This window comes from Drosophila willistoni (assembly GCF_018902025.1).
Source record: "Drosophila willistoni isolate 14030-0811.24 chromosome XL unlocalized genomic scaffold, UCI_dwil_1.1 Seg141, whole genome shotgun sequence".
Classification (NCBI taxonomy): domain Eukaryota; kingdom Metazoa; phylum Arthropoda; class Insecta; order Diptera; family Drosophilidae; genus Drosophila; species Drosophila willistoni.
This window is the reverse complement of record NW_025814052.1, coordinates 12719170-12745766: the sequence shown is the minus strand read 5'-3', so window position 1 is coordinate 12745766 and position 26597 is coordinate 12719170. Positions and strand designations below refer to the sequence as shown.

The window sequence follows — 26597 nt, the reverse complement described above, 5'->3', positions numbered from 1 at the left end:
AGGCAACCCTCGTTGATGTTTTAGGATTTGTTGTTGATTTATTTTTTTGTTGTATTTTAAAAGTTGTAATTTTAATGATATGGGGGTCCTCGGCTCGTATGCGTAATGCGAACGCAATTAGATAAAATGGCGGCATCAGCAGCTGCAATAGATGCAACTGCAACCTGGAATCTGGAACTGCAGTTTGCATTGAAGCGGAAACTGCATAATCCACACACTCATCTGCACACACACACACACACACACACGCTGACACACTCACATACATACATACATACCCACACACTCATATATCCAAATGGGAAATGCATTTGGTCGTTGTCTACTAATGAATTACAATCACTTGGATGTGAGGCATTCAAGGAGGGAAAGGAATATCTGCCCAGCACATGTAATTATTGCCACCACACACCACTCACCCCCTCACCCCTCCATCCACACCCACACTCACTCTTGGCTTTATATTGTACAGAATGTAAATGAGTTGGACACCCCACTGCCTCACCCCACCCCACCCCAAACCCTTCCAACTCTTTGCATTGCATTGATGTGTAAGCACTTTGAAGTGCATTACCAAAGCTGATGCTGATTCTGCTGCTGCTGCTGCTGCCGGACGGAAGGTTCTAAGCCTTCTTCATCTTCTGTTGTTATTGTTGTTGCTACTGAATTTACGATAATATGTTAATTAACTGCTCGTGATTATCGTCGCACAATTCGAGAAGTACTATAAGTAAGTAGGAAACGCATTGAGGGAGAGGAAGAGAGAACGTGATGAGTTTTAGGAATGCTCTCAGACTGAATGCGTACGATTATTTATTAAAAGTTCATTTTAATTGAATCATTGAGATGTCTATGACTTTTTGAATAGCCACCAAACAATTTCGCAAATAGCCTCTCACCTCCCTCCAAGTCACAACCAAAATAATACTCCCTGCCATTGTCAAACAGAGACACAAGATACTCCTAGAAATCCCTGGAGAATAAATGTATATAGCTTAGAGTTGAAATTTATTTTATGCTTATTCAATTTCTAACAATGAAAGGATCTGCACAGAGTCTTGTATAGTGATTCGTCTTCCTTCGTTTGGATATATCTAAACTTTAGGCAAAATTTAAATCAATATTGAATATGTAAAGTAACTAAGGTGCGCGAAATAAGTAAGTGGGACACTACATTACTATCTATACTAACTAGACCGATAAAGATATTAAAATAAAATAAATTTATCTTTAAACTTCTTAAATTTATAAATATATTTCAGCCCATTAAAATAGAAAAAAGCTTCGGGCAAAATTAGAAAAAAATCGAACAAAATATTTTCAAACGAAATAAGTAACTGGGAGAAATTGTTAATTTGTTTCCTAATTTTAAAATGAAAAATAAAAACCAACTGAAACAACTTTAAACGATTGAATAGCCCTCTACTCTGTTTCTTACCAATTGCAGTATACGAGCTGCCTTTTTATTAAGCGTGTTTTGGAGCATTTGGATGTCCAATTTGTCCGATTCTTGAAAAATGGCTTCTTATAAGCCCTTTATTTTTGAATATTGCTTTCCGTGGGTCTAAAGCCGTTAAATCAATATGCCTAAAAGATTTTTTATCGGATTTGATGACAGCCAAGCAATCTGTTCATTTACTTATTTTGCTCGCAAAACTCAACATTGGCTTCTAAAAATTAATGTATTTGGATAAACCTGTGAAACTTTTTCACAAATTTTTGGTCATCGCTGAAGAACAATACAACCAAAATATAGAAGGAAGAGAAAAAACGAAAAACTGCATATTTTGGACAAAATAATGTGATGAGTCTTTGTCCCACTTACTTATTGCGCGCACCTTATTCTTACATATATTTAATACAAAATGATTAGTAAAGGGAAAATGAAACTATAAAATGTTGATTTGTCTCTCTCTCTCTCTCAAGGCAAGTTTTTGTAAGTTGTAGCAATTTCCATCACGATGGCATACAAGGGGGGAGGGGGAGAGGAGGGTTGGATTATCCACCATATCTACCCTGTCTTGGATAATGCTTAAATAAGTAGAAAATGGGCTTGGAAATCTGTCAAATGTCAGTGCCAGCAGCAGCAGCAGCAGCAGCAGCATTAGCCAACCTGACATTTGGGCTCATTAAAAAACGAACTTCTCTACCCAACAATGTTTATTTTCCCCATCCCCCCCCCCTCCGGGTTACCAGCCATTCATGGTGCCATTCTTGGCTGTAGTTGACACCTGGGCGAAAAAAGTTTCTCTGTATGGGTGTGGGTGTGTGTATATGAGTTGAGTTCAGTTGAGTTGAAGCGGGTGACAACAAAATGGCGGCCAAGCTGGGCCTCTCTTAGCCTTGGTGTTTATCACATTGCTGCTATTAATTAAGCTTAACGAGGTTACCGTTCGCAACCACACCCAACTAGCAACTGGCAACTGGCAACTGGCAACCTGGGAACCAGGGAACTGGTGACTGGCAGCAGCTAAAAGAGCAACAACAACACCATCTTTAGGCCTCAACCAAATCCCCAGGCAAGTCGGCAAACTTCATAATGAAATTTCGCCTTCATCTCATTAAAAGTCTTAGGTATAATTTTTTTCTCTCTGTTGTTGCCCGTGAAGTAGATTGAAGGAATGTTGAATAGGAAAAGCAAGCAAAGGAAAGGATTGGGTTGGGTCGGGTTGGGTTTCCATTGGGTGGCACTGGCATTGACGTTAGCTTTTGCCAAAAAACTTGACTTGCCGCGACGTAGCGCATATTTAAATATTTAATGACATTTAATGTAAGCCGGAAGCTTTAAGATGAAACTCATAATAGCAATTTTTATGGAATTGAAATGGTTTTCAAGAAACATTTAAATCATTTAATATAAGAACCAACTAAAGTTGTTGCAAACAAACAATAACTTACAAATACAAAAAAATGTCTTGGGAATGCAATGTAAGGACCTGACGCGCGTCCTTCTGTTCCACATTTCCCCATACTTTTGTCACATTGCCCTTGGCCATACGGACGACTGCCGAGCACAAAGCATCCTCCCCTACACAGGATGTCAAAAGCCAAATATGTTCTATTCAATTTAAACGATATGATGAAATCAGGGCAGACAATGTGGCTAGTTCTATAAATTTTTATGCTCTGCTGGATATGAATTAACTTTGACTTTGAAATAAATATCGACTGTCTATAGCGGCATCTATTCCGAGTACAGGGTTAGCTTCGATTAGCTTTAGTAAGTATCTATATTAAACGAACAATTAGCATAATAAATCAAAGAAAATTAGCAGGTCGTTTAATTGTCGTCTTTGAGTTTGGTTAGCTGAAGGGAGAGGTGAGATATGAAACCCAATCCAATCCAATTTCATTCATCAAAATTTCAAGTAATTTTCAATCAAATTTTAATCATAAATAAGTTTAGTTATATTTGATATGAAATAAATGTTGTTTAATCATTTGCTAATTAAAATCGAATATTTATTGTATAATTTGGTTTTTCTATGACGTCGGGGTCACCAGCATTTATGTACAGTTTTACCTGATTTGTTTTTTTTTTTTTTTGTAGCTGCTTAGCCAAATTCAACCAATTTATTTATTTGCAGCTTATTTATTTGTTTGTCTGTTTGCTCATAATGCTTGTTTGCCAAGCTTCTGGCTCATGGTTTGTTGCCCTTTAAATTCCTTGTCGCCAAAGAGACAGGAGTGACAGTGACAGATAGAGAAAGAGAGAGAGAGAGAGAGAGAGAGGGAGAGCAAAAGAGATTGAGTCAAAGGCGGCTAAAGCGCTGCAAATATTTACCGAAGGACAAGTATGCGCAATTAAAATTTGATTTAATACAAAAGTACAAACACACACCCACACACAAACACACACACACACACGTACACCCACACAGACACACATACATACAAAATACATATGTTTGTCTGTGCATTTTGTGTGTGTTTACAGTTGGCATACAAGTATCCAATTTCAGAAATTACTTGCGCATCATCAGCTGAAAATTCCTTGAGTATTGAATGGAATTTAATTGAAGTCACGATTTTCACAAATTCAAGCAATTCACATCGACAGAGAGAGAGAGAGAGAAAGAGGCATAGAGTAAGACAGAACACACACACACACACTCATGAGATTATACATAAATAAATCAGATAACACATTAACACTTCTTCCATCTTCTTCTTTCTCCTTTTTGCATTTTAACATCCAAGTCAATTCCTTTCTTCATTTCGCTTCTTTTGATGTTGAATTTTTAATTTTCATTAACATTTGCAGCCTTCACAAAGGCAACTAAATCTATGTGTGTGTGTGTGTGTGTGTGGGTGGAGAGGTGGTGGATATGAGTGAGGGTTGTTAATGTCCTTCACACAAATCCACACTCCCACACACACACACACACACACTCAAAATTAGTATTTGCTGTGTGCCTAATTGTTATTTGTATAATGAAATGTCATAGCCTTTTTGTTTCCCGCATTATCCTCATACTCGTGATCATCATCACCGATGGGTAAATAGAATAGCTTAAAATCTTTAGCTTGTTGCATCACTTGATTGTCCAATGAAAGTCCTAGAAATGCAGGTCCAGTAACCCAGTCCTGCCAAAGAATCGAATAGTGAAAAGATTTCATAAGGAACTTATGGACTCTGGCTTAGATTTCTTTACAATTTGTTTGTCTTTTAAAAATTGTTAGCTCTGGACTATACCCAATCTTATATATAGAGAAAAATGACTGAAAATTTGTATAAAATACGTTTTGTGTTTCAAAAGTTTTCAACTTTTCATTGTCAAATTTTTATCTTGCAAACTATTTTAATGTCTATTCTTAAATTTATTTGATTTCGATTTGTTTTTTCACTTCAAATATTTAAGTTTTTCATGTTGTAAAGGAAAGGAGTTGTTTACAGTCTATGCAAAAAGAATTCTTCTTAACAATGTCAGACTCCCTTAGTCTTATTGTTAATTGTTTTTGATTGAGATATGTTTTTGGTTATCTCAAGAGCTTAAAATTTGAAATATTTGAAAAGAAATGAATTATCTACAGTCCATGCTAAGACTTTTCTGCCTAACAAAGCTAAAATCTCTTAGTCAATGTTCATCTTTAGTTCTATAAACAATATATTTTTAATGATTTTTTATGTAGAAAAACAAATTCCAACTTACTTTTAAAAGGGAACGTAGTTTATATTCAAATTTAAATCTGAAACATTTAGTTCTTTACTAGCCCTCTAGCCACTTGCTACTCTTGTATTGCTTTGCTGCATAAAAATTATGATCAGAATTTATAGATTTTCTATGACCCATCGCCCAAAACGAATGCTGCCTCGTTCTATGGACTGTTGCTATGGCCAGAACCAAACAACCGTGACTGACTGGCTGGCTGGCTGTGCGACTATAGCAAAGGAGCGGAATGTTCAGAAATTCGTGAGAATTAACCCATCCCATCTCCCCCAACCTGTGCCAACTGCCCTGCCGTCTGTTCAGTATCAGTGTTTACTGCTAGCGAAACTGAATTGGACCAGTCAGTCGACTGGACTAGTCGAGCCGAAATGCCGACACCCAAAAAAGCAGGGATTGCCACAATGAATGGAATGAATGAATAAATGAACGGCATTGCGAAACACGGAACCTCGAAACTACATAGATTGGCATTGGGATTGGGACTGCTACAGTGCATATTGTTTGGCTCCAAAATGCAATATTAAGTAGGATGCGGCCAACATTCTTTCATCCCCCGCGATCCCCAGCCGTCATTGTTCTTCACTTTCCCCCTTCCAGCTAAGTCATACATATGGAATATACATACATATTTCCCATATATCTGGCATTTATTTTTGGGGGTGTGAATACAAAATTCATAAGCCAAACATTTTGAATGCCAAAATACTTGAGTAACTTTTAAGTTAATCAGCTGCGGCCCCAAAAAAACACAAAACCGACCCAAAAGGTGGCATGCAAGATAAGGAACTTTCCCTTTTGCACCCTCTTGCCTCTCGCGGGGTGATCTGGCATGGGGGATGTCTGGCAGAGCCAAACAATAGACTTAGAGACCATTTCACAGAGCATTAAAATAGATCAAATATTATTTAGTTAGTTTTGTCAAGGCCTCAAAAAAGAAAAATAAAAACAAATTTTGTTCTATATAAATTAATAATGAAAATAAGAAGGAAAAAAAAAGCAATACAAAACAACACAAACAAACAAAGTTCTTGGATTAATATTAAATTAAACGAAGCATGTAAAAAAAAAAAAAACAAATGTTTTGGGGGGCGGGGTGGGGGGCAAAAAGTCGGTAATCATTAGGACAAAAGGCAGCAACAATCAGCACTCCATTCCAAAGTTAACCATTCGCCCCATTTTGCCTTGGCCTCGCAATGAAAAATATTGTAACGGCTGCAGCATCCACAAGGCGAAGATGATCATGATGATGATGGTGGGGAGAGGAGGTGAGAAGGGGGGGGGGAAGAAAAACCCCAGAAACCTACACAAGAAAACAAATGAACATAAACAGGCGAAACGAACCAAGAAAACCAACAAAATGAAATGAAACTTTTTTAATTATGCGCCCTCAGAAGCAGCAGCAATAGCGGTGGGTGAAGGACTCTCGGAGGGGGGTGTGGAACGGAAAGTGTGAAAGAAGAAGAGATTGCTCACAAAGTGGCTAAGACAAAGGCAAAGTCCTTGCCGTCATTTCTCGTCCTCTTTTCACGGGTTTGGCAAATGAGCAAAAATTGCAAAATAAATCTGAAGACCAGGAACCAGGAACACCATCCCCCCCAACCTCCACCTCCAACTTCACCATTTCTGGCGTTTTCGCCATTTCACTTCAACCAGTCACCCGCCCACCCGCTAAATAGTCGAGGGCGTGGCAACAAAGCGGCGACAAAGAACTTTGCTTGCTAATAAGATGAAAAACCATTAAAAGTCGACACAAGTCTTGCGCGTCCATTGCAAGTGGAGAAGCCCAACAACAACAACAACAACAACAACAACAACAACAACAACAACAACAACAAACCGATGGAAAAGGCGAGTGTGAGAGGAGCAGTTGGAGGTGGCCGTGGAGTCAAGTCGGGTTAAAATGTTGTCATTTTCGCAACAAAGCAGAAATTATCACCACTTTGCAAAAGGGGACGTCGACAAGGACGACAACGACGACGACGACGACAAAGTCCTGCACCCTTTTTGTAAAAAGGACCAACTTGGTGCCTCCCAATAGATGTAAGTGTATGTGCGTACACTCTTTCCCCCTCCCTCTTTTGCTGTGTGTGTGTGAGTATGTGCATTTGTACAGTAAAATCCTTAAGTGCGTTTTACAGTTTTTTGAGCCAAATTGCTTTTAAAAGCTCTAAAGATCCCATTACCCGCTGGTAATGTGCTGTTAACTAACTGTTATTTGTGTGTATGGCAAAATATTGATACATTTTGAATTAACAATCGATAACAATAATCGATAAAATGTAGTTTTTAGAATATCCTGATAATTGTCAATGAATAAATGATTATTTTGTGGAGTATATATTAAAATCAATAAATCAAATATAAACTTGCCAGAAATTTTCTTTTAATCTATATATACATATATATCTAACACAGATAATTTGAGATCTTTGTTATCTAATCAGTTAAAATGCATTTAAGAAATTGTTTTAACCCTCTAACGCTCCTGAGTTTTTTATCGATTGTCATAAAATTATGTAACAAACAGTTGGCCCAAACTATTTTGAAAAATTTGAATTTCATTAAAGTTGGGAATAAACAATTGAAACTTTTTAACATAAATTAACTTCAAAATGGTTTAAAAAATGGTCAGTATCAATGATTTTATAAAGTATCGATATGTGTCTTGAGACACTCTTGGGCATTAGAGGGTTAATATTCGATTTCTATCCATATTTCTCAAAAATTATCTAAAATCAATTACAAATAAGTTTGGAATCTTAACTTAAACCATTTTCGGTCGTTAATTGACTTTTTGAAGAGTAAATTTTTATAAATTTTGGGAAATTGTTTCTATGTTTTTACAGTAAAGTTTGTTGTATTAGTTTTTAGTAAGTGAGATTAGTAAATTGTACTAACCTAAGATTTGTATGCAGATTTTTTTTAACTATTTAATGTTGTCATACGTTCATCTCGGGTTTCACTGTATATACATAAAAATGTTTATATATTGCCTCTATGCATATGCATATATATGGGTGTGTGTGTGTGTGTGTATGAGTGTGTTTTCCACCCAACAGGCGCTAAGTGATTTTAAAACAAAGTTTTTCAAACGTTTAACCTTACGCAAATACACATACAACAACAAGAACAATAACAAGAAAAGCAAAAATTTGTTTCATTTGTAAAGGCTGGCAACATTTTCGCCTGCATTTTAACTTTCGACAACGCTGATAATGAAGGAGAAGACCCAGAACACAGTACAGAACAGGAACAGAAACAGAAACAAAACAGGACAAGGGTTCATTTTTGCTTAGGCAATTTAATGGCTTCACATAACTTGGGGGTAGAGTTTGGCCCAAAATGCCTTCTGGCCTGGAAACTGGAGATGGTAACTGGGAACTGTTGCTGTTGCCGTTGCTGTTAATGTCGTTAGTAGGCAGGCATGGCGCCATAATTATAATTTGACATAAGACAAGAAGTCTGAGGTTGACAACAAAATGACATTTTAAATACACACACACACACATACAGAGAGAGAGAGAGAGAGAGAGAGAGAAGCAAAGGGGCACAAGCAGCAAGTGTGACAATGAATTGGTCACGAAAGACCAAAAGCAACCCCCATAAGGTAGCAAAATTTTGAATACTCACACCAACATAAGTGAAGTGAATTTCCGGCTCCATCTTTTGCTGCTCTAACAAGGATGTGGGTGTATTTAGACACTTAACAGATCATAATTTTAACACTTTGCCTTAATGCCAAAGAAATTCACTTAATGCTAAGGGAAATTCATGTCACAGACAGATAGACAGACACGACAATCAACAATTTCCATGACAGGGCAAAGGCTTAACACCTGCTGGGGTAACAAAATAGCAATAACAACAACACGTACAAAATGTTCATGCTGTCTTCATCTATAATAATTTATATATGTAGATCTAACTACATGACTTAACCAAATTAATTATATTGAGTAGGTAACAAAATTGAACGATTCCTTTCAGTGAGTGAGTGAAAAGGGTCACAAACCTGACTCACTCACTTGTTTATTCAGTGAATCAGCGACTCAATGACTCAGTTGTTCATTCCTTTAATCATTGCAATCTTTGGACTTTGGTTTGATACCTCAGTATAGACTAATTGAACAAGTCCGTACTTCAATTGAACAAGTGAGTCAATGATTGAGCAAATTGAGTAAATTAACTTATTCACTTATTAAAGAGTGAACCAGTGAAATTGTTCATCAAAATGTCTCAATACTATTATTAACAAAAGTTCACGAAATTCAAGATCAACTTAATTATTCGAACAATGCGGGACATTTTTATAGGTAAATGTTATTCAAGTGGGTAGTTTACCTTACTTAAGCAATGATTTATCAAATTTTTTTTTGGACAAATAAATTAAAATAAATTTGTCTCTTTAATCTATTTCCAAATTATTTCTATTAACATCTTTTAATAAGCTTGGTCGAGTAGCTCTCATTTTACCTTCGCTAAAAGGACTTTTCAAAGGACTCTTACTCTACATTGTATAAAAATAAACGAAAAGTGTTATTAGAATCTCCAAAGTCTAGATTTCAACATATTATGTTTTTTTTTTAATAGATTCTTTAAAGTCGAGTATGATTTAGTTTTTCTTTTTGCATACTCACAGACTTATAGAATGAATAGAAATGTTGTCTTATCACTTTTGAAGTCCCTACAAATTGTTGCGGGGCCACAGACAGGAGAAAAAGGTGGGGGGGGGGGGGGGGTCCAACGATTTATATGCTCGAATGGGGCCCCACCATTCGGACTGCCTCTCTGCCTCCTACAGACCGCAATCAACAAATAAATTTGTTATATTGTCCTATAGAATGGCTCCTTGCTTTATTGTATTGTTTTGTCTGGATGTTTAAAATGCGATAAATTAAATTAAATAGCTACGTTCTTTTTGCTTTCGTTTTTTTGGTTTTTTGGTTTTGTTTTGTTCTCTTACTTTTATTTAGCTACTTACAGATTATGTGACATTTATTGTTCACGCTTAAATCTTGAAAATTGCAATTTACAGGCTAGGCGAGAAATAGAGAATGAGCAAGTAATGGAGAGAGAGAGAGAGTGAGAGAGAGCGAGGAGGAGGGAATGAGGAGAGGGAGATTGTTTTGTGTGAATCACTTTTTGGTCCAAGGGGGCGGCGAGTTCTTATCAGCCTGGGGCTCTAAGCTCCAAGGACATTGTTTGCCAAGTGAAAGACGACGATGTCGAGAATTATGTCCTTGTCGCCATCTTTTTCAGAGCTCAGCTATTTTTTTTGTTTTTGTTTTTTGTTTTTTTTCGGGTGTATTTTGTATTTTTTTTTCGCTTTCGCCTGCCGCCGCACAGTTGTCTCGAGTTTCCGTTTTAATAAACGTCGATTCCGGCTTCCTGTTTGGCAGCTCATTCTGTTGCCTTAACGCAACGCCCTGGTCCCGCCCCCGTCCCCCATCCTTTGTGGATATTTTCTCTGCCCATTCATCCACCCCCCACACGGCCTCCCCCCCCACACGGCCTCCCCCCCCCCCCCCTGACAGCACCCCACTGGTAATTGCAGGGCGGGTCGTCTTCGATGTTGTCGGCGTCTGTGTCTTCATTTATTGGCAATATAATTTTTGACTTTGCTGGGAAAATTTAATTTCCTTCTGCTTCGTTTTTTTTGCTCGTTACACTCTCTTTACTCTCCCATGTTTTGGCTGGGCTTTTCTTTTGTCCCAAGGCATGTGAGAAAGTTACAATTTATGTTTATTAAACCAACGATGACTGAGAAAGATTCGCGACCAAAAAAAGAGTGAGAGAGAGGAGTAAAAACATTAAATAAACATTTGAATATTTATGGCCAGAAAGATAATATAAAAGATTTACATATTGAAGGAGTTAAACGAGACAAGAGAAAGGGAGAGGACTGAAAGAGAATTTGATGAGAGTAGAGTAGGAGAGAAAACGGAGAGAAAAGGAGAAACATGTATGTAGATGATGTTTAAGTAATTCTACAAGGCTTTTTCACAGTGACAACATTTCTGGATCTAATGACTTAACCTAGATGGAAGATGGAAGCTTTCCTTTACAAAACTTTCAATTAATATCTCTCTAATGTTGAAAATTAGTTTTCCATATCATAAATAAATCTCATTTCTTTTTTGTATATTTTATTGCAGGTAAAAGTTTTACACTCACCATTGTGATCTCAACGAATCCCATACAAATAGCCACCTATACGAAGGCCATTAAGGTAACTGTCGATGGGCCACGTGAGCCACGCTCCAAGGTTCGTCATCAGGGTTTTCATCCGTTCGCATTTGGGCCACAGCGCTTTGGACCGGATCCACTTATGGCTGGATTACCCTTTAAGTTGCCAGGTATTTAACTAATGTACACACACACACACACATACATGTTGAAGGAAAAACCTTTAAAACCCCCAAACATTAGCAAGAACTCGGTTAAGTTCAGCTCAGCTCAATTCAGTGCCGTGGGGATAACCGATGGAAGGAGAAGCGAAACTAAGCGGCTTTTAGCTAAATGGCCTCAAGGGCTTGTTTCTTGTTTTGTGCTCGTTAGGACCAAATCATATCAATGTCAGACCTAAATTTAGCAAAATAGAGAGAGAGAGAGAGAGAGAGCGAACGAGAGCGAACGAGAGAGAGGGGTGAAAAAGGACATGGCAGGTGAGCTTAATGTTGTCTATTTTGTCCGCGGGGCGGTAACGCGAAATTAGCTGTAAATAAATATACCTATTAATGGGGTTACGCCAAAAAAACACACAAAAACCAACAGCAACAACAACAAAGAAAGAGTTCAACATCGAACTTGATACCAATTGCAAGGGCATTAGGGTATCAATATACCCAAATAATCTGCAGATAAGCTAGAAAAGTGGCTGAAACAACGAAATAAGGGAAAACATTTATTTGCCTTTTTGACATACAAATTGCTGATTAAACCTTTCATTCCAATTGGCTGAAATTAATATGAATTAAACTTTCGGGTTTCCGGTTTCTTTTGGGTTGTTCTATGCTTATGTTTCTCATGTGAATTCAATTTGTATTAGAATAAATGGCACTAATTGTAAGAACTAGTACTTCAAAATGTTAAAAGATAAGTTACATATCATATAAACATATGATAGATACATAAACATTCAATATTCTTTATCATTTGTATCATTTACTTTATGCTTTTCAGCGATGGTATGAAATAGTCTGTTAATGTTAAACGTTAAAGTCATCTCTATTGACAGAAAGTTCTAAAGATCCATATCCGACTTCCTAAGTCCGCCCCCTATTAGTATTCTCACAAAAACAGTTTTGACCTTTTGCCCTTACGATCAAAATGTATATAATTTATTGATCTTACTGAAACTTTTCTATATACGTTTTTGAATAGTGAGATTGACTTCTCCGAGCTGTTGAGCCTGTTGAACATTTAACTATAAATTGCTTACAATTTCGAACTGCTTTACTCACTATGCCCTATATGAAACTATTTTTAACATGAGCTTTGACTATAATAGATTTTGCCACATTATCTGTTCAGTTTTTATGTAAGAACTGCAGTCCTGCTCCTCCCCCCACTCTTTTATTAGTTTAATCATTGTTTATATATGTTCAAAGGTTGAGCTGGGCCACAGAATATTTACTAAGGGTCATTCGTAACATCTTCCGACCTTGATGTCATATCTTTCTATGATTCATTCAATATTTAAGCAATATTTTCTTATTTATTTTAAGCTTTTTTCTTTCTTTCTTAAAGTTTAAAGTTTATTGTCATTTAGCACAGTTTGTGAACATTTTCAACTACACTCAGTTTAATAAATTAGTTTAGTTTACTCTACCGATTTTTAGTCATTAGTTAGGTGATCGAATTTCTTGGTTATTTATTGATTAATGTTAACAAACAATTGTTTTTTGGTTAATAATTTCATATTAAATTTTGTTTTGTATTGCATGTAAAAGAATTTACTTTTACTTTGACGTCAATATCGAGCGCCCTTCGCAATGGAGGGCAAAAAAGGGCCCCGGGGCTCATAAATTTCATAGAGAAATTGTTAAATTTTAATAAAATCAAAGCGTATCAAACGCGATTTGTTCACCAGGCGACGTTTCATCCGTTTCTCCTCGTTGCTGTTGTTGTTGTTGTTTTTGTCCTTTCTCGACAGACATATCCTTTTTTTTTTTTTTTTGGCATCGTTATCCTTGTTCGCAGTCTGGTTATATCGCGTGTTTATTGTTGCAACAGTCGCGGCGACAACGACGGCGACGGCTCTTTAAAATAATTTAAGGCAACGCCTGCTGCTGCTGTTGCTGTTGCTGCTTCTGCTACATATGGATGAGGAGCTGGTTTTGGGCAAAAAAGGGGGTGGCAGATGGCATGAGATGAGTAGAAGATGTGATGAAATTCAGCGGGGTTGGTTGAAAATGAAAACTTCTCGCCGTCGATTCACTCGATGCGCATTTCTCGGAAACGACAACAGCGACGACGTCGACGTTGACGACATTTTTGTGTGTGACTCGTTAAAGGATTAAAATCATTTTAATGGATTTTTCAAGCTGTTGTTTTGTTGTATAATTGTTGCCTGTCTATCTTCGTTGCTGCTTCTGTCCTGCCCAGCAGGAGCAGGGCTCTGCGCTGTCTTTTCATAAATAGGGCACAAACACAAATGCAGAGCGAGCGAGATAGAAACGTTTGAGGAAAGGACTAAGGGTGAGGGATGGAGAATCGCTTGTCTGCCTGCTCATTTGTCATCATCTTTATGCTAATGGCTTGAGGTGTTAATGAAGCAGGCAACTGAAACTGCCTCAAAACGGGCTAAGGTTGGGGGGGTGGCTGTGGTATGGATTCAGCGATGTGGAGTCGAAGGAGCATTTGGGAAATGCTGTCATACAGACACCAAATACTTTTTGGTCTTCCCAAAAATGAGACTTGGTGAAAGTTAAATGCCCAAAACGATTGCAAGAGATTCCCACCAAACAATTCATTTAAATTTGCTAAAGTGAAAGTATTTCTTATATCAGTCTTGGACTTCAGATCGTAGCCTAAACTTAAGTCCACAAAAGGAAAAGGATTTTTGAATTTATTTATGTTGATGAAAAGATTCAGAATTTGTTTTCACTAAAATCATTGTCTAAACATTTCACAGGGCTTCAATTTAAGAAGTAATCCACAATATATTCAAATTTGACCAAATTGGTAACTCGCAGTTATAGAATTTCCTTTTTAAGGCTACTAGTCAATATCAAAAGTATTGAAATCTGAAATATTACAATTTCCATTTCTATTTTCGAATTTGTTGAAAGATTATAAAGATCTTTAATCATTCAAGAAATAAATACAAGGAAAAATTCTTTGAAATCTTCTCGAAATTTATTTCTTCTTTAATTTATTTTCTAAGTGATAGAACATAACTTTTCGAGTTATATAAAATATGAAACATTGAAAAATTGAATACTTTTTCATTCATTGAACTGAATTACTCATTTCATTGATAGCTAAACTGAATACAAGTGAATTATGATCGAATATGATTACTTAAAAATGTGGGAAAACTCGGAGTTTTCGAATTTTATCGCTTTGATTTCTAAAAATTCATTGACCTAGTATGAGGATAAATAACCTTTTTCTCCTTGAATATGAATGTTCATTTGGAGTAAGCGAAGTTTTGAATACAATCATGAAACTCTCTATATATATCCATCATTATATCTAAGTGTAATTTCTTTTATTCACAAAAGAAATCTTGTGCATAGTATATGAAAGTTGTTTGGAACCCTTAGCTAAATGAGCTAACGAAAAATTTCGAATTTAACCAAATGTGGTGCAATCAGTGTGTGTGTGTTGGGTGCTTACTTTGATCTTTGCCTTTGACATGTCAGCGAGGGAGACAGAATAAGCACACGCCAAAGAGAGAGAGAGAGAGAAAGTTATATGGGGGAAAAAAGGGTTTTAAATAAATAATCTTAAATAAAAAAATACTAGAGCTCAGCAGGAAGACCCAAGACAAATGCTGCTGAAAAATTAATTCAAGCAGAAAATTCATTTACAACATTAAAACACACACACACACACAGACGCCCACACATAGGAGCGTAATTACACACGTGTGTGTGTGTATGTGTGTGTGTGAGTGTGTTCGCCTTCCTTTATATGGGTTTTATGACATAAATTACATCAAGCGCAAAATTTTAATATAATTTTCACTAAAAACGCAACGCGAAACTTTCTTCTTTACTTTTTTTTTTTTTCGTTTTGTAGTTAGTTGACTCCTTTCCCTGCTAAAGGCACTTCGAAATGGAAGTGGGGAGTGGTGAGTGGGGGGTCGGGGCGGTCGTGTGTGTGTGTGTGTGTGTATGTGTGTGAAACAGGATATCCGCTGCGGAAGCTACAAATTTTCCACTTTTCACTCATAGCCAAGGCAGGCAGGAAGGCAAGGGCAGGCGGCAAGGCACCTTTTGCTAAAGTCTGTGGGGTCGTCCATGGAGTCCCGTGGAAAGGCGTGTCACTAATGTGCTCTGCTCTCTCTGCCATATTATATTTATTTCGTTACATCTTTCTCGTTCTTGTTCTTATTCTCGTCCTCAGCTAGTTGTAGTGCCGTGTACACACACACATACAAACTAGACTAGCCTTTTTGGTCCTTTTTAATCATTTGGCCAGAACTTTCTCCAGCACACACACACACACACACATACATGCATTGAGTAACAAAGTTCTTTTAGTTTTTTAATGCAATATTTACTTAAACATTTTTAATTTTAGTATCATTCTTGTCGCTTTGGCGCAAAAAGTTGACCCATCTGAAGCCATAACACAAATTTTTTCCTGTGACTCTTTTCAGGGAAATTTTTGGAAATTATTTGTTAACTTATAGAAATCATTGCCAATCAGAATACTCATACAATTTGTAGTCTTAAACTCAGAGACATTCAACATTGAATAAAGATTTCGAGAAGATAATCCAAGTATTTGGTAAATTAAAATTGTAAACTGATTATTTTTTTTAGCCAGTTATTATATAGATATAAAGTTGATGACTTGACTTCTAATTGGGCACATTTTTGTCTGATTTTGAAAGAAGTAGTAGAGCTATATGCTATACATATATGTATCATCAGCATGAGAAGCCATGTCTATATAGGCATATCCTTTTGACAGTCTGTTAATCGGTCCGATTTCATGGTGAGGTTTATAATTGGGCCTAAGCTTCTGTACAATTACCCAAGTAATTAAAATGTTTGTCATCTCTGTCCAAAGCAGTACAACTGGATGGTTAATAGTAGACCTGCCCATGAAAAGTTGAGACGTTTAAATTAAAATTTAAACCAAATCACTTTAATGATAAGATTTAGAGTAAGTTTTATTTCGAGTGAGTGTAGTTTACTTTCTATTCCATGTATCTTCTGGGGCTAAATGGTATATTAAAGTCGCCAAAATGTTTGTGGCAGGCAAATGAAAGCATTTTCCAACGGTAATTGTCTCTCTCTCTCTCTCTCTCTTTTTTTATTTCCATATTGAAAGTTTTTAAGTTCTGTTCGCCTGTGAGTTAATTGATTTTGTTTGGCGTTGATGATAATCTTATCGTTAATATTATTATTAAGTTAGTTCAAGTTCAATTGCATTTGCATGTCGTTAGCATTCTTTCAAGTCATCGTTTTCACTTTGACAACAAAGCGAAAAAGGGGGGAGAGAGAGAGAAAGGGAGAAAAAAGGGTTAAAGTGTGGCGCATTTTAAACAAGTTAATAAACTTGCTTTTACTCCCTTTTTGCAGTTTATTTATTTTTTATCCTCTTTTTTTTTTCTTTTCTTCTTCTTTTAGCGAAAGAGATGATTTAGTACATATAATCAAACATGCAGACAGACAGACAAATTTGCACAGTCACAGACAGTTGGCCCTGAGGGCGGGCCAAAAAGAAACGTATGCCGTCGGTTAGGTGGGGAAGACGGGGGAGAGGGGGAACTTGTAGGCCAACAGCTCAATTTTGTGCGAAAGTAAGAACGAAAATGTATTTTAAAGTCAGCCCTGAAGTGCGTGTGCGCCTTTGAGGCGTGGCGAGGCGAGGCGGGGCGAGGCGAGTTGACTCAAGTCCTTCCATCTCATCAAAAGTCCCCAGCATTTAACCCACCTCTCTCTTCTCATCTCTTCTCTTCTCCTCTGGCTACGCCACTTGCCTTCAGGATGCTGCTGCTGTTGAAAAGTTTCTCGTTTTCAGTTGTCGGTTGTCGGTTGGTTTGGTCGCCCCCCAAGGACATATTACAGCATTGATTCAATTTCATGTCAATTTACGTGTCAATGCGACACTAATACACCCGAAGGGGAAGGATCCGGGTAAGGGTCTGTGTGTCTGAGCCTCATACCCATGAGTTCATGTCCAGGTCACGCAGGGAGCAACAACAGTTTTGTTTTTTTTTTGTCTTCTTTAATATTTTCCCTTTGCAGAGGGAGTGTAGGGCAAAAGGTGTGCATTTAAAATTATTTATAACATTTGCGAAAATATGTTTGCCAACAACACAAGAATGCTGTCTGGGTTCAGCCCCCACTCCACTCCACTCCACTCCCGCCCCTCACGCATTCTGTCATTTCTTTTTTTTTTCTCTTTTTCTTTTCGTCTTCTTCCTGCCTTCTTACTGTAATAACTTGCGGCCTGTTATGCCTTGGCCTTTTGGCATGTGTGTGTGTGTGTGTGTGTGTGTGAGTCCTGCCACCGTCGTCATACCACTTCCCACACTCTCTTTCCACTTGCTGGCATGTGTTGACAACACTTGTGTAACGGTAAATTTGTGCGTATTGTGCGTGCTGCTGTGTGGGGGGGGGGGGGGGGGGGAGAAGGGAGAGGGAAGCACAGGCAAACCAAACTCCTGTCAGCCTCCCTCTCATGGGGGGTGGAGGCGGCGGTAAGGCTATAACAAATTTGCCAAAACAATTTGCAAATCTACAACAAATACATGTAAATACTGATATGGCACACACACGCCGACACACACACGCACACAGAGGAATGGTAAGTGGGTGGGTGGGTTGGATTGGTTTGGGTTTGGGTTTGGTTTCGTTTGGTTTCGTTTGGTTTGCCTGATTGTACGGATTTGTTTCACCTGTTACCGGCTGTCTGCTAAATGATTGGCTGGCAAAATAACATCTGGCTTGAAGTCTCTATTAACTGCCATTTGGGCTGTAAAAGTTTTCTATTAAGACATTTTATCAGGGGTTGCCAGGCGACAGCAGTAAAATGTCTTACAAATAACTTAACAGCCAATTCTGAAATCGATTAAGAAACGTTTCCAATAATTGACTTTAATAATCTCAACTGGTCGCATATGATAAAAACTAATTAATTGAAATAACTTCCTTTAATTAGTTTCATAATATTTCAAGTAAAATTAATTTGACGTCCATTGCAGATTAAAACTAAACCTACCTACATATATATAAAAGGCTTAAAAGTTTAGCTTTACTTTTAGTAAATTTCACTTAAGATTTGTGAATTTCTAATAATTATTTTGCAGTGACTCGAGAAAACAAACAGAAAACAAGAAAATTGAAATGAAAATGAAAAATTTTTCTAACAAGTTTGTTAAGATCAGCACAAACACAAAATTAAAAAACAAAAAAAAAAAAAACAAAACGTATGACCAAAAAAAAAAATAAACCTGATAAAGCGAAAACCAACAAAATTTTCGTTATATTTGGGAAAACATCCGTTGAGCATCCGCGCTGAAATGTAGGCAACAGAAATGAACTTCAGCCGCTGCTGCCGCTAATGTTTCTGCTGCTGCTTCTGCCAGCTTGTCGGATGTGTTTTGTGTGTGTCGTAGTGTCGTGTTGGAAGCAGCGCAGGCGTCAAGCTCTCTCTCGCTTTCTCTGGCTCTTGGCACTTGGTGTCTCTCTTTCGCTTTTGTTGAGTTTGAGCTTGGAAATTGAGTGAGTTTTTCTTGTCGCCTGATTCCCCTGATTCGCTGACCGAGTTCAGTATGTCTCCCCCTGCCGCCCCCCCACACCTACTTGTGCCTTGTGGTGAATTAGAAGCCCACTTGGGCAATGACTTTGCCTCTGCTTTTTTTTTTCTCATTTTTGTGTGTGTTTTTTTTTTCGTTCGTATTATTTTTCCAAGGCAACGTCTTGTGGTGAGAAATTGTTGCGCGTTGTTGAGTTTTTCTTTCTTTTTATTTCGTGGCGCCCGTGCGCCTTTCGTTTTCATTGCCCATTGCCCACAGAGAGAGAGAGAGAGAGACACAGTGTGAGAGCGAGAGAGAGAGAGAGAGTGAGTCAGAGAGGTGGGGCAATTGAGTGAGGCTTGGTCGAGAGACTTGCTGTGACTTGGATGGGGTTTTGGGTGGGGGGGAGGTGATGCCGTCCCATAATGCGGGGGCGTTCCAGGCTTAAATTGAATTGCCGTCGGTGAAACGTTAGCGAGACGCATTTGCAATTTGCCGTCGGCAGCTTAAGCAAGTGCTTAACCCGCTGAAAAAAGGCGCCAGATAAGGTCCTAGAAAACCCAAAAAAAAAAAATAATTTAGTTTTATTTATAATTATTATATATGCATTTTTATTGCATGGATTTCGCTTAGTTTGTCGTCGATTCAAAAATATGTTTCCAATACAAGCTGCACATGGCTTTCTCCTCCCATCAAAAAAGGAAAAAAAGGAAAAAAGTAAACATAGCAAAACCAAAAAAAGAAAAAGTAAAAAAAAAACACAAGAGCAACAAAATGTTGTTGTTAGACTCTCATGAAAGCTTTTTGTGGCGCACCAATAGCACCGCGTTATGCTCCGCCACACTCATACACACACACAAACACATAGAGAGCACTCGCTTTGGCTGTGGAATAGAGGGGATGGGGGGGGGATAGGGGTGGCACCTGGCCCAAATGGGAATTTTCATTTATATTCGTATATGTATGTGTATGTGTATGTGTAAGGAAAAGCGTCGAGAACGACGACGAATGCCGTTAAAGAAACCAAACCCCAAACCCGAAACGGTACGAGACGAGACGTCCTTAACCATTCCACACCTCCTGCTCCCCGCAAAAAGTGACACCAAACGTGGCTAACCCTTTATCGCACATAGGGTTTCCCTTACAGGACCGCATATTAAGGTTTGCCCATTGCCCACACACACACACACACATAGGGAGAGACAGAGAGAGAGGGAGTTACAGATACAGTTACAATGGCTACATACATATGCATATATTTTGGGGTATATACAACAAGCTATATATATATATATATATATATATATATATAGTTTCGTTTAGGTTAGCCAAAATCGACGTGATGTTATATTATATATGGAAACACAGAAAATTTTGCTCAATGTTGTCGCACTGTCGCTCAATGGCATTCCAAGGCGAACGGCGAAAGGAGGAAGGAATCATTTTGGCAGGCTTTAAGTAGCACTCGAACATCGTGGGCGGGCTCTCCAGCCATTTCGCTGAGCTCCCTCAATGTGTCATGTGAGTCAGTGTGTCTGTGTGTGTGTGTGTGTGTCCATAGTTTCTGTGGCCTGTTATAGCTGCCATTTTGTATGTGTGTGTGTGTGTGTATGTCGGGAGGGTATCGGGAGGGTATCGGGAGGATTCCTTACCATATTATCATGTACATATATACAAGTATGTAAAATACTTATATATGTATATATGTATATTGGTTTCAGAATGGGAATGGAAAACAGAATGGTCATCGTATAGTTTTTCGTGGTGGCTAAAAAGAAGCAAAACCAAAGCAATCTAAGAAAGGGAATTAAATAACATTAAGTAAAAGTCGATATACATAGGAAGAAAACGTTTGGTCTTATGTCTTATACTTAGTCACTTTGATTAAAAATAAAACAATTCTTAACAGAAAAAACATTATTTTTCACAAATTTAAAACTATTACTTTACATACTTTACAGGACCTTTCTAGAAACCCTTAAATACAGCTTGAGACAGCTTAATCCAAAATATGATAAAGTTTGGAATATGAAAATTTAGATAAAATTCATAAATTTGTAGTTGTTAGATATGTTTTTCTTTGTTCTTGAACTGAAATTTCCAAGTCAAATTGATTCAAGCTATAATTTTCTCCTTTTTCTTTTTGAAAATCCCGTATTTCAAACATGAAGAATATATAACTAGAAAAAATCTTATTGTACTTATAGGTTTTATTGACTATAATGCTTAGGATCGTCTAATGTTGTATGTGAATGCTGGAATGACCCTGTTCTCTATGCTGGAATAACCCTGTTCTCTAACCCTAACTTTCCATAGTTACTCCAGTTTATATTTCTGTTATGATCTAAGCACATAGTCTATTATTTAACGTTTTGTTTTATTTCAATACTAGATAGGAACAAAAATAAAAGAAAACTTAAGAATTTCATTCATAAAAGAAACAAGTTTAGGCAAGTTGCGGTTCTTGTTTAAGGGCAGCGAATCAGGGGTTACTTTTCCCCTCAAAGTATGGAAAAAAAACGTGCTTATAATTTTGAACAACTTTACAACATTTCAAATTTCTTAATCTTGGGTCATGCACACAAAAAAGGTGGAATCTGCAGTTGCAAGCTTTGCCGTTCTTTTTTCGTTTCATTTAGTTGGCAATGTAATTCCCAACTAGTTTTAGCGTTGAAGATATGGTATGGCCATTACAATTGTTGATTCTTTAGCGAAGTCTGCTGATGATAGAACTTGGTGGTTCTTGCAATAGCTATACAGACAACTTGCTCACCTTTTGTGCTGCCTATGATTTAAAATCTTACAAATAAATCAGTAAGATTGACCTGAAGCCCCGCTCAAACAAATTTTTTGATTAACTTCAATAAGGTCGAAATCTAGACAAATTTCTTAATCTTACTAATTGTCTACTATCAATGTTTGCCTCGATAATTATAGTTTTATGCCGAGGATATTCCATTCATTCTTCTATTCATTCTTGAACTACATATTGCATACCTTAGGGGGTAAAGTTTGCCCAAATCACAGTCCTAGATCTGCCACTGTAAGACCCTTTTTGAGATGTCATTTCCTATAATAAGTTTTTCTTTTTAATACATACGAGTATAAAGGAAGTGAAAATGAAAATGATATGAAGTTGATTGAAATTCACCTAAAAGCAGAATTTATTATGTTCATTTTGGCAATTGTTAATTGTTAAGTGTGCATTAACATTTGTAGCAATTTCGCTTGTGTCTTTGACCCAGTTTATATTGTAGCGATACCGATATATATATATATATATATAGTGGGTGTTTGTGTGTGTGTGCGTATGTGTAATGCAGCCATGCCAATCATATGAAATAGAGGGCACAATAAGATGTCGATGAAAATGACGATGGAGATGACGATGGCTTTAGCTCCTTCTTCTTGGTTGGTTGGTTGGGTTCGTTGGTTGGGTTGGTGTCACATTTTCGGTAAAATTTTGGTTAACAAACTTTGTGAACCAAAACTTGGCCAAGTATTTTGGCCTCAAGTGTGTGTGCGAATGAGATGGCTGTTGGCGGTGTGAGTAAGTCACTGCCAGAGAGTGTTTATATGAGAAAGAGAAAGCGAGCGAGAAAGCGAGAGAGAGGCAGAGAAAGAGAGAGAAAGATAGATAGAGTGAGAGAGTGTAAGAGACTTAGAGAGAAACGAAGAGGTTTGAACAAAGACTGAGTGAGAGACAGAGACCGAGCGAGTGAGACTTAGAGGCAAGATATAGTATATATATATATATATATATATGTATGGGGAGTGAACGTGCGAGCGAGCGAGCAAGCAAATGCATGTGAGCGAATTCTGTGAGTAGTATGTCTGGAAGTTTGCCTTTTGCCTTGGCATTTTCTTAGACTCAGTCTTAGCGGCCAGGTTACCATTCTACCGACATACTTGCCTCCCTGCCCCTAGACCCTGTCTCCTAACAACTGCGCTCCTCCTTCGCAACGCAGCGTCAGCGTCGCCGTTAGCAGCAACCGCTTAGTATGTGCGACTGCGGCCTGAAATCCTCGAGTCCTGCTGCTGCAATCCCTCCCAGTGAGTGCACCACAAGATGTGGGCTGCCACTTGATGGCGGCCAAACATGGTCACCGAGCAGCAGCAGCAACCAAACAGAGACAGCAACAGCCGAGAGAATGAGCAAGAGAATGAGCAAGAACAAGTGGTCATGGAGAGGGCGGAGGCGCAGAGGTCGGAGGGCCGCTATGCTATATAGGGTCCTGGGCAAAGAGAGGATATAATTTTAATGAATTTATTTAGAGGAGTTTCGAAGAAGCTGTGTTGCTACCTCCTGAAGGTGGAGCCAAACCAACGGAGATAAACCAAACCTAAAGGGAGGAGCAGCAGCCCATTCATACATAAGGGAGCAAGTATCTTTTTGGGCTGCGGGTGGGGGGGTATTAGGTGGCGGCCAAAGTTGTTTTGCAGCAACCAAAATGTGCGGCAACGTTTTTGGTCTCGCACAGTGGGCTATATGTGGTCGAATGACGACGACGACGACGACGACGACGTCGACAGCGACAGAGACGACGACGGCGACTCTGGCGACTCTTGGCCGTCGGCTGCAGTAGCATTTTGGGGCGATGCCTTTTTGCAAACAAAAAGCCAAATATGAGATAGAACTGAAGACACAGGAGGGGAGGGGGGCTTGTGGAGGTTTGTGGTAGGTGTTTTGGTTTTTTGTTTAGGCCTGGCATTGGACTTGAACCGGCGGTTAACCTTGAATAAATACAATTGTTGTGAAACCTAAACTAAAGCTCGATATGTTTTTTTGGATTACTCTCTCTCTTGGCAGGTTTTGCACATCATTTGGTGGGCATGCATAGCCATTTACATGCACCCGATTGGCGTGCCCATATGGCATTAGGTGGCCGCCCCGGCGGCTTTCCCACTGGACACTTTTTTACCCATCATCCGGGCACAGCGGCAGCATCAGCATTTCCCACAGCCAGCAGTCTAAGAACTTTGACAGGTAATCAACCAGCTGAAGCCACTTGCAAATATATATATCTACATAACTATCATTCCTTGTCCGCAGATGTTTCGCAGGAGCAACAACAACAGCAGCAGCATCAACACTTGGCCACAGTGGGTCCGGCACACAGCACCACCAGTCCGGAGGGTTCACCCACTGCCACGCCAACCACCACCACAACCACGAGCAGCGCTTTTGTTCAACCAAACTCTGGATCTAGTTTGGGCTTGGGCTTGGGTGTGGGTGTTGTCGGCTTGGGAGCTGGCTCGCCGACAGTTTTAACCAGCTTGAGCAGCCAAGATGATAACAATAATCATAATATCGATGATGCCGGCTTCGAAAGTGATTCGATTTCGGTCACTGGGTCGCCAAGAAAGAGTCTCAGCTCGCTGACCCAAGAGGATGAAGAGGCCGATGCAGATGGAGATGGAACGGAGGCCGAATCGACATTACTTGGCCATCAGACAGAGTTCTCAAGCGGTTCGGGTGGTGCCTTTACAGCGCTAATACAGCGTAGTAAAAACCACACAGATCTGTTTGGTGGTTTCTCAGCCAATGGATCTGCAAGTGGTGCGGCTGGTGGTGGTGGTGGTGCAGGCAATCCCTTCCCGTCGAGTACACCGCATACGCCCACATTTAATCCCGCATTGGCAGCCCAATTGTTTCTCCAGAGTCCTGCCCTGCTGCCCCAGTCGAGTCAATGGTTATATAGTCAACTCTATGGATCCTACACCGATCATTTGCCATGGCTAAGAAGTGCAGCAGCTGCGGCGGCTGCTTCTTCCTCCTCTTCGGCCTCCTCCAGTCAGCAGCAGCCATTGACAACCACGCTGACCACAGTCCCAGCGGCATCGACACCCGCTGGTGCTTCTGGTGGCGCCGTTGCTGTTGCCTCCGATCTCATTAAACGTTGCGTCACCCTCATCACACACAATCCCCCAGATGTTGAGAACTCGAATCCGAATGCAGCTGCCTCGCCACCGGTCAGCTCCACGCGACGATCTCCCTCACCTGTGGAGACCATCGATCTGGATGATGTTAGCACCACCTCCCGATCCGCTTCAGTGTCGGGCTCAAGTGGCGGTGGTCCTGGCAGTGGCGGCGGACCCATTAGGACGCGCACCCCCAAGCCCACAGCGGATGTTTGGCGTCCCTACTAGCGGCTGGCCGCCGCCCTGTTGGGCACTTGTCTGGCCAAACAGCCGGAGGATGTAGCTGGTGGGCAGTAACTGGAGGGTTTGGGTGGGGGCGGAACACACTTGAATAATATATAATATTTCCAACTTTGGTGTACGAATGTTGTGGCAAACAGAGGAATTTTCTCATCCATTCCCTCAGTCCATGTTGACTGAAGTTCATTAAGGATCTGCTAGAATATATAGATCAAATATATAAAACCATATATCTACGTTATGTACACTCTGATGCCAATTTCTAATATCAAATACAATTTATTGCAAATGTCAATAAATATTCCAAAACATTTCATGAATTTGAAATTACAAAATTCTCATTCGATCTTTTAAAGATAATTTTCTACTAGAGTAAAATCTATTCATTCTCAATTTTTGCTTTGCCACAACAAATTGAAAAACATTCAAAATAAAAACAAATTAGTCAAACGAAACCCTCAATTTAATATACTTACATATATATATACCTAATATTAATAAACTTTTTTTTTTTTATTAATAACTCTAGTCCAAAGTGGCTCACATATCGAATTTAAATCAATTAGCAAGGCCCACAACAACAACAACAAAAATTCAACAGAATATTTAATATATAAGAGAATATATATATAGTAACGAGATCTATATAGAGTTATTCCATTAACGAATATATATATATAAAAAAAGATATCAATATCTGTGTAAATTGAACATATTTTGATCCAATTCCGAAAAAAGAAAATTTAAAATTAGATCATCTACTCGTAAGAGAAAAAGTAAATACAGAAAAAAATTTTTTTTTTGTTTTTGGTAATAATATTTTAAAATTTATTGAAACTAATTGTAAGTTCAAAGTAAACCGATTTGTAAATAAGTAAAAAGAAAACAAAAACAAAAACAATATCTGAATGCATACATATATATGTATAGAGTAGAGTGCCAGAAAGTTTCGTTAATAAAAATTTCGCAACTTAAAAACAAATGAAAATTCTCTCGAATTGTAAAGTTACATTCAGTCCACTCACACACACACATACACACCAATACACTTATGCTCTAAAATGCTATAAAAAAGGGTGATTCCTTGCGGGAGATCTTAGCAGATTTAAGTTACATATATAGAAAACTTTTGGCAAGGAAATCATATGAAAGATCTGTAAATGGTTTTTATAAACTGTTTATTTTTGTTAATTTATTGGATTACTTTTAAATAATTTGAAATGGAAAAGTTTATATTAGTTTACATAAATCTTTTAAAATGTGAACAATTTCCAATTTGCATTTAAACAACAAGTTTTTAGGATTTTTGAAATTGGAAAAAATCATTAAGAAGTCTTATT

The 26597-nt window shown here is 38.4% G+C and overlaps 1 protein-coding gene across 1 annotated transcript in view; it reads left to right on the top strand.

Moving 5' to 3' along the window:
• LOC6641336 (mucin-5AC) overlaps nucleotides 1-25245 on the top strand; it is a 29036-nt gene extending 3791 nt beyond the window's left edge. The window contains exons 3-5 of the mRNA XM_047011192.1: nucleotides 11327-11527; nucleotides 23906-24082; nucleotides 24149-25245. Coding sequence (XP_046867148.1) covers nucleotides 11327-11527; nucleotides 23906-24082; nucleotides 24149-25245 — 1475 coding nt within the window. The remainder of the gene's footprint in view (nucleotides 1-11326; nucleotides 11528-23905; nucleotides 24083-24148) is intronic.
• The last annotated feature ends 1352 nt before the right edge of the window (nucleotides 25246-26597 follow it).